This window comes from Schistocerca piceifrons, chromosome 2, assembly GCF_021461385.2.
Source record: "Schistocerca piceifrons isolate TAMUIC-IGC-003096 chromosome 2, iqSchPice1.1, whole genome shotgun sequence".
NCBI lineage: Eukaryota > Metazoa > Arthropoda > Insecta > Orthoptera > Acrididae > Schistocerca > Schistocerca piceifrons.
Window position 1 is genome coordinate 1010456277 of NC_060139.1, and position 9393 is coordinate 1010465669.

Below are 9393 nucleotides of genomic sequence, written 5' to 3' on the forward strand. Positions count from 1 at the left end.
GTCAAATTCTTTCTGACGTGCTTTTATTTTCGGGAGGATGCTGTGGCATTTCGACTATTTGTACTGTTCTGTTATTTCGTCCTGACGTATTACGTTCGGGATGATATCTACTGTCTGGTTCATTCATGATAATCTGTTGTTGCGGATGATTCTGCTGCTTGTAAGACCGACTGTTACGCTGAAAACTGTGCTCATTGCTTTTACGTCTGTCATGATAATCATTACTATACGGCGCGTTGCGGTACGAGTTAAAATGATGTGTTTTCTGTACGTAGTTATTTCCTTGTTGCTGTGTGTTACTATTTGGTGGAGCCGACGTTATACGTGTAGGCGGCGAAACACTAAAGCTTGGTTGACCTTGCACATTACATTGTTGGTTAGGTATGCTAACCGGCTGGTTTTGTTGCTGTTGTTGGGAAAACCTCTATTGTTACCAAAATGTGGTTCCTGTTGCTGATAATTTTGACGATACTGATAATTAAAATTTTGTCTCATTTTAAAATTACGCTGACAGTTCTTGTCATTTCAGGAGTGTCTAATGAAAACTGTCACTTTCGGTAAAACTTGTCATCTCAGGTTTTCTTTACTCATTCTTAATCCTAGATAGATCGATAGTTGAAGAGATGTTTAGATAGATATAAAGGATAGTAAAAGAGAAGGCAGCAGTGCAGAAAACTAAAGATGAAATAGCACTACTACGGCTCGGGGCCCTGTGCACGCTACGGCACATATTCATCGAGGTGTAATGAATACCCTGAGGTCATTTACGCTCTGCAAATAAAATTTAGTTTCTGCGTTACAGGCAATGCAGATGAAAATTCAAAAGCAAGTTGTTGTATCCAATCCAAAGTGTGACTCCGTGTTCTGTCATTTTTAAATACCTTAAATTTTCTCACGGATAGAAAATGCTTGTAATCAAAATTATCGTCTCTGTATGTCTGAGCAGGTTCAGGATTGTATAATAATCTATTTGTCTGTGACTGTTCGGAATCTAAGTCACGTACTCTCTGTAAATTACCTAAATTATACTGGCTGTGTGAGTCTGACAAATGTTCGGAAAGTGGCGTATGCTGTGATGTGTTAAAGGCTGAAATATTTTCATCTCCGTCACTTCTTGCTGTAAAGATGACAATTTTCTACGTAATGTATTATTGGACGAACCTATCTCACTGATCATCTGCTGTAAATTTTGGAATTCGGGTGTTTGATTAAACGAAACAGGTGACGTATCGTCTGATTTGGTGTCATTATTACTTCCGATAACGTCAACACGACTGGCCAATTCATCATATTTTTCAGTCAGTGTTTTTACGTGATCGTCGTTTTTAGTGTCTCAAGCATTAATTTGTTTTTGTATTTTACGTGTGGTTTTGTTCAATTTCTTAACGTCTGCTTTAATGGCATCGGGATCCCGTATTAATTCCAACTTTTCAAGTCTGTTGGTCATTGTCTGAAAGTCTAATGTGTGTGTGTCTGTTTTTGTTTTAAGATCGGAGATTTCATCATGCAATTCGGTGTTCAACTGTTTGATTTCGTCCGATACTGTAGCAATATTGTTGTCTGCGTATGTTTTTGCTTTCGTAAACAATTTACGCTAATCTTCCTGTCTCTGTGCAGTAATTGTTTCTATGACTTGTTACTTTACTTTATTCTGTTCCTGTATAAATTTACGGTAACGCGTTTCACTGTTTTGTAGGTGTTGATTAAAACGTTCGTCAATCTGGCTGTTCTGCTGGTCAAATTTCGCGTCTACTTTCGCATCCAGCGTGCGTGAAAGTTCTGCTGACATTAATTTAAACTCGTCGCGTAACTGTGTTGCGTTTTCAGAGCATTGTTTAGCGACTGCACTGATTTGATCTCTAAGTAATTTAGTTGTGGCTGCATGTGTATTACTTAATTCTTGTGTCACAGATCTAATTTCTTCACAACTGTTCCTAGCACAAGCCTTAATTTCCTCACGTAATTGTTATTTAGTATCATGACATTGCGCGGCAACGGCTGTAATCTGTTCACTAAGTTGTTTGGAATTGTTGTCTTGTTTTTCATTAATTTGTTGTTTGAGAGTTTCATTATTTTCATTAAGTTGTTGTTTGAGACTTTCATTAAATTGTTGTTTGAGATTTTCATTAAGTTGTTTGTTTGATTCATTAAGTCGTTTGTAATTGTCGTCTTGTTCTTTCTTCGACTGTTTGGAATTGTTGTCTATTTTTTCATTAAGTTGTAGCAATACTGCCATAACTTGAATCATGCTAAAAGTAGTGAATCTATTTTCTATGCTGTGTGTTGGTGTATCTGCATTTGACACGTTTTGAATAACCATTTAGTCATTGTCTGATTCACGAAAAGGTTCGCTAATCGGACGTGCACTGTTGGCCACTACATCGGATTCAAATAAATCTAACGTGTTTTGTGTATATTGGTCACCTTCGTTAGAAACAAATATCTGTTCGCTACGTAGATTTTGCAAATCAGGCGTGTCAAATTGGACAGCATTCATTGTAACGGAACGTACCGCGTCATCAATTGTTACATTTACTGTGGACGTAATTGAATTTGTTTGTTCATCGTTAGGATCAAAATCATTACTAGTGATCGGTAGGCACTGATTATCTGTAATTAGGGGATTATCATTATTACACTGAGTGTCACAAGTATAATCGGTCGAATTATTCGAGTCGGCTATTTTACTCATTGCACATCGCGATGTACTGTTAACAGTTTTTCGCGGCATTTTTCACAAATCAAAATTAAGCACAAAATGAAACAAAGACGAAGCAAAAATGGAACAAACACAATTACAACAAAGAGCAATAAATTGCCTATGATCTGTGAAAGAAAGAGTGACATTTAACCAGCATAAGCTATAGAGTGTGATCTTATTAAAATGCCGATCGACGTAGTTCTCTATATACGAAGCACAGGATCAAAAATTAATGCTTCCAGTGTTACAAAAATTTTATAATGGACATACAGCGATCAAAGCCTGAAATGTCCTCTACACAACACTACCCTTCAATACAGCATTTGCACACCTTGTGGTATCGATGAACTCAGATATCAAAACCAATTTGGAGAAATTCAGTATATTGCTTCTTGATACATGATTTTTAAAGATGTTTTAACGTCGTCCGACCAGAAAGTGTATGGGGCGCTGTAACGGACATTAGAAATGTGCAGCGCTGGGTGCAGACGTTTGGTAACGGAGTTACGTACAACGGAAACATAAATCGCGCAACGATCGGCCTCCAGCATCTGTCACAGTTGCCAATCGAACACGTGTTGATGAAGGGATTGTAGGAGACAGACGCGTTAGAGTTCACAATCAACAGCAAAACCTGGATTTTTAAAATCATGGATCGAGAAGCAAAATCCTGATTTTGATGCTTGTGTTCGATGGAGGCTTAAATGTATACAAATCCATAGTGACTGCATTGAATGCTGGTGTTATATAGAAGGCGGTTTAGGCTATGACATGTACAACTCCGATGTTATACATTCAATATTAAATTGTTTTGACACAAGAGGCATACTTTTTTATGCACCCTGGTATATGCACCAAATCATATCTGAACAACCAAGTAAATTAATTTAGAAGTTGTAATCAATTAAAAGGAAACAGCTACGAAAAAAGCAGTCGACGGCTATTACTTTTCAGTGTCAACGTTATTCTTCTGTTTATAGAGTTCTTTGGAAGAGGAAATCTGCAGTGTAACATACAGTACGTAAAAATGCAACTGCAATATTTAATACGAACAGTTTTATCCTCGTTGATGCAAGAAAGACCTGAATAACAATTTTAATAAATTACGCGCCCAAATATGATACAGGGAGTTTATCACTAGTCATACAAAAGTGACGCTTATTGTGAAAAAAGATAAATAACTTTCAGAAATGTTTGGTACAACACTGAATGCAGTATATTCTTACGAATGTTCAGTGTGGTTAGCTTTTGTAACACAACAAACCTCGCATCTGCAATCAGTTTCCTGCCAAATCCTGTTGATGAATGGTGACAACTGCTGATTTTATCCGTTGTCAAAGCTCGATGACGTTTCCCGTAACCTGAGGATCAAACACTCTGTCTTTAATGTAACCCCACACACAGACTATTGGAGTTATTTCAGGAGATCTTGGTAGGCAGGATATTGTTCCACCATGTGTAATCCAGGCTGGCACTTCCCTATGTAGATGCGCGACAACATTACGATGATAATATGGTGGCTGGAAAATAAATTCTGCGCCCATATCCTGTCGTAATTGAGGTATTAGAAAATGTTCAAGCGTCTCCAGGTACGATATGACAGTTACAGTTGACTCGGCAAAGAAGAAAGGATCGTAAATCTTGTTACAGCTTAAAGCGAAAAAAACATTTACGTTAGGCGAGTCCCGTACACAAAGCTCAGCTCATTTTTCGTTGTCACATTCTCTTAAGGCTTGTAACAACTCCAATTTGTAGTGTCTGAATGACGGCCGTTTCCGTAATTCCTTCCACACTGCAACACTAGGCATATTCAGTTCTAAGCTGGCACGTCTCGTCGATTTACGCAGACTACGAGTGCAAGACTGCCGAACTTGTAAATTGCTGCGTCAGAGAGTGCTGGCCAACCCTGACACAGCGTCATGCATGTTACACAGCCAGTTTCGGTGAAATGAAAACAATTAATAACAGTTTCTCTTTGAGATGGTGGCTTGTGATATCTGAGCTGTAGTAGTGAATTTGGATTAATGGAACCAAAAACAATTGTGTGCTCGCTCTGCAACGTTATACGACTTCTTGATGACTGTTGGAGTAACTCATTAGCGCATGTCACCTAGCGAGGAGTTACGGAACTGACAGTGATACGCGGGAATAAAACTTAAAGATATACTGCATTCAGTGTGTATAATGTTTCCTGGTAAAACATGCTTTATAACTATACAATTACAATTTTATTTGTATATAGGCACTGATTACGTCTGTGGACTCTGAATAATAATAGAATAGAGACAATTATGTTATATTTTGTATTTGTAAAGGATTGCGTACTGGATTTGTGAGACAATATCTGTGTCGGCGAGTTCTGAAACCGCCATAGAAAAGAATTAGTAAAGGAAAACACAGAGATTTCATGATAGTCAGCCATTGTATAAATAGAAGTGTAAGAATAATAATGTCGTTGTCGTCTTCTTGGAGTCACGTAGAGAGGAGAAACCTGTGACGCTATGTTTAACGCATAGGTAGCTTTCATTTGCCAAGATTGTAAGCAGGACGCCATTAGGCACTGATTATAAAGAAAGGTGTGTCAAGTTATTATTCGAGTTTTAAATATAGTTATTTAATGAGAACTTGCTTGCTGTTATTAGAAAGCTTGCCTGGTATTTTACTCATTTATTTAAGACATTTTCAGCTTTTTAAGTTGTGTTCGTGGTGCAGAGCTGCGACGGCGGAACGAGCAGCCGCTGCGGCAGATTCAAATCTGGTAATAAGGGCAATCACAACGCAATAAGCGATCAGGTAAAAACTGAATGTCAAATTGTTTCTTACAGCAGTTCGAGATCGGAGTACAAAGCAGCAGATTTTATGTTGTGTTTCACAGGCGGACGCGGGCTGCTAATATTGTAAACTTTAACAGTGTCAAAGTTAAAATACTTTCATGTTTCAAAAGGAAATCTTGCTGTGCAAAATTCTGGACTGGTAAAAGTTACAGAAAAATCATTTTCTGGTTAATAATGATAGTCTCACGCTCTAGTGTTAGCCGTGGTACTAATTAATAATTAATGTTGACGAAAAATCCACTGCAAGGTTTGAGGTTCTTTAAGCACTGCGTGCGGTAACTTATTTATTTTTGATAACAGAAATAATTTCAGAACATTTTTACGATAGTTGTAGCAGACGTGTTAATGTTGTGCATTCTACTGAGTTATAGTAACAAAACAGTGTCCATTTAATAAGAAGTCAGTTCAAGTGTTATAATAATTAATCTCATTTGTTCGCTAAAAACATATTTTAGCACATACAATTAACCAAAGTAAGCCAGTGTACAGAAAAAATATTGGAGCGTGAAATGTTGTGTCATACAATTTTTGTAAGTTATTTACCTTTTCCACAATTAAAGGTTATCTTTGTATAAATAATTGTTCAGTATGATAATCCCTAAACAAGGACGCCACACTTTCATTGTACGTCGTTTGTTGAGTAACTAGTGGTATTACGACGTTAAACTATGGCGGCCAATACTTTGGCGGATTGTTGATATTGATACATTACAGCTGGACAGTACGTAAAAGAGTGAGTGCGTAATACTACAAATCATGAGAGAAAATATTTCTGTTGTTATTTCCTCGATATCGTTTTACATGTACATCAGTTTCATTGATGAGTAAAAGTAATCTGCACAAAAAGACACTGTAAGCTGTGCGAAATTTAAGTAAAGTATGAAATTGGTATAATCTCCTTTTCTTTGAGTTGATAAAGGCTACATTAACGTGAAGCATGTAGGAACAGAATAAGTAGATAAAAGAGGATATTTTTTATAGTAAATACTTTATTTTACGATGCAGATCGTTTGAGCAACAAATAGATGAACAGTTCATGGTAATGTATCGGCAACTGTAATGGCAGATGAGGGAGACTGCAGTTGTCGTTGATGGACGTGTGCGTATAATTGCGATTTCAGGGTTCATTGCCAAGCCTGTGTCGAATCTTCAGGTCTGTCTACCCGTGGTGAGATAGGTGTGCAGGATCCTGTGCTGGTACCGGGTAAGCATATGCGTGGGCGGCGGGAACGGGGGCGGCCAGGACAGCTGCGTGGGCGGCGGGGGCGGGAGGAGGGGCGGCGTGCACTGGCGCATGGGCGACAGGGGCGGCGTACACCGCGGTGTGGGCGACGGGAGCGGGGGCGTACACTGGACTGTGGGCGGCGGGCGCCGGAGCAGGGGCGGCCACGACCACGGCCCTGGGCGGCGCCGGCGTCGGGTGTCCGACGCGCTTCACGACCGCCTGGAAGCCGTTGTGGTCGTCGGCCGTGTACTCGACGATGCGGGTCGTGCCGTCGGCGTCGATGAGGCTGTAGGCGCCGGTCACGCGGTCGCCGTCGCGGTGCTCGAACTGCGTCTTGGCGTCGCCCGTGTGCGAGTCGGCCACGGCGTAGTCGAACCTGTAGCTGGGCGGCGCGTAGTGGTCGTAGACGACGGCGTGGGCCGGCGCCGGCGCTGGAGCCGCAGGCTGGTGGGCCGGCGCTACGAGCCCGGCGTGGGCGGCGGCCAGCAGGCAGGCGAGGACGGCGACACTCTGCATCTCGGGCGACTGCCGCAGCTGTCCTGTCAACGGTGGAGGTGGGTGTGGTGTGGCTCTGTGGTCGCTGCTCCTGCTTAAGTACGTGTCTAACGTCCGGCACAGAAAGGGGAAAGCATTCTACGTCGCCTCGCCTTCATCGCTGACGCCAGCGCCCCAGGAGAATGTAAAGCCTGTCAAGGTGAACCTGCCGAAGGTACCAGGAAGGCCATTTGACAGGGATTTGGATACTCATCTGAATCTTAAACAAATTCTAGATATATCCGACTATGAAATACAGCATTCTTGCCGAGAAGGATATAACTGTTACTCGGGATATCTGTAAATTAAACTTCTGTGATAACTGCGGTAATTTGCTTTAGCAGCATTCTATACGTCTAAAGTCGCTCACAGAAGCCTTCATAAGCTCTGCATCTTTTGCAAAGAGCTTGGGGATAATTCTGGAGAGAGTACACAACTATATACTAGAAGATGTCAGCGTCACTTCATTCAGCTACAGAAATGAAAAAAACTCGTGGAGTCACTACGTTCCCCATATTTGATTATGGTGATCGAGTTACCCAAGGACTGTTTATTTTTTACTTATTTACGCGTCAAGTTCCGTAGGACCAAGTTGAGGAGCAAGTCTCTAAGGTCATGGAACGTGTCAGTACATGAAATTACAACATAAAAGTAATAATAGATAAAAATAAATGTTCATGAACCCGAAAAAAGTCAGTCCACAAGTTTAAGTAATCGCAATCAACAATACAATAAGAATCAGCTTAATTTTTCAAGGAATTCCTCGACAGAACAAAGGAGTGACTCATGAGGAAACTCTTCAGTTTCGATTTGAAAGCGCGTCGATTACTGCAAAGATTTTTGAATTCGAGTGGTAGCTTATTGAAAATGGATGCAGCAGTATACTGCACACCTTTTTGCACAAGAGTTAAAGAAGTTCGATCCAAATGCACGTTTTATTTCTGCCGAGTATTAACCGAGTGAAAGCTGCTTATTCTTGGGAATAAACTAATATTGGTAGCACGAAATGACAGTAAAGAATATATACAGGGTGTTACAAAAAGGTACGGCCAAACTTTCAGGAAACATTCCTCACACACAAATAAAGAAAAGATGTTATGTGGAGATGTGTCCGGAAATGCTTAATTTCCATGTTAGAGCTCATTTTAGTTTCGTTCTTCCACCTACGCTCAATGGAGCACGATATCATGATTTCATACGGGATACTCTACCCGTGCTGCTAGAACATGTGCCTTTACAAATACGACACAACATGTGGTTCATGCACGATGGAGCTCCTGCACATTTCAGTCGAAGTGTTCGTACGCTTCTCAACAACAGATTCGATGACCGATGGATTGGTAGAGGCGGACCAATTCCATGGCCTCCACGCTCTCCTGACCTCAACCCTCTTGACTTCCATTTATGGGGGCATTTGAAAGCTCTTGTCTACGCAACCCCGGTACCAAATGTAGAGACTCTTCGTGCTCGTATTGTGGACGGCTGTGATACAATACGCCATGCTCCAGGGCTGCATCAGCGCATCAGGGATCCCATGCGACGGAGGGTGGATGCATGTATCCTCGCTAACGGAGGACATTTTGAACATTTCCTGTAACAAAGTGTTTGAAGCCACGCTGGTACGTTCTGTTGCTGTGTGTTTCCATTCCATGATTAATGTGATTTGAAGAGAAGTAATAAAATGAGCTCTAACACGGAAAGTAAGCGTTTCCGGTCACATGTCCACATAACGCATTTTCTTTCTTTGTGTGTGAGGAATGTTTCCTGAAAGTTTGGCCGTACCTTTTTGTAACACCCTGGATATTGAGAGACCAATGTCAAAATACCCAGAGTCGTGAACAGGGGTCGACAAGAGGTTCGTGAACTTACACCACTTGTTGCCCGAACCGCACGTTTCTGAGCCAAAAATATCCTTTTATACTGGGAAGAGTTACCCAAAACTATAATACCATACGACATAAGCGAATGAAAATAAGCGAAGTAGACTAATTTTCGTGTTGAACGATCACTCATTTCTAATAACGTCCGAATAGTAAAAATGACTAAGTCTTTGAACAAGATTTTGAACGTGGGCTTTCCACGACAGCTTACTTTCTATA

General features: G+C 40.8%; 1 protein-coding gene across 1 annotated transcript in view; it reads right to left on the reverse strand.

Moving 5' to 3' along the window:
- Positions 1–7303, reverse strand: part of LOC124776056 (cuticle protein-like) — a 37978-nt gene extending 30675 nt beyond the window's left edge. The window contains exon 1 of the mRNA XM_047250898.1: positions 6699–7303. Within this exon, the coding sequence (XP_047106854.1) occupies positions 6699–7276 (578 nt within the window). The 5' untranslated portion in view covers positions 7277–7303. The remainder of the gene's footprint in view (positions 1–6698) is intronic.
- Between the last annotated feature and the right edge of the window lie 2090 nt (positions 7304–9393).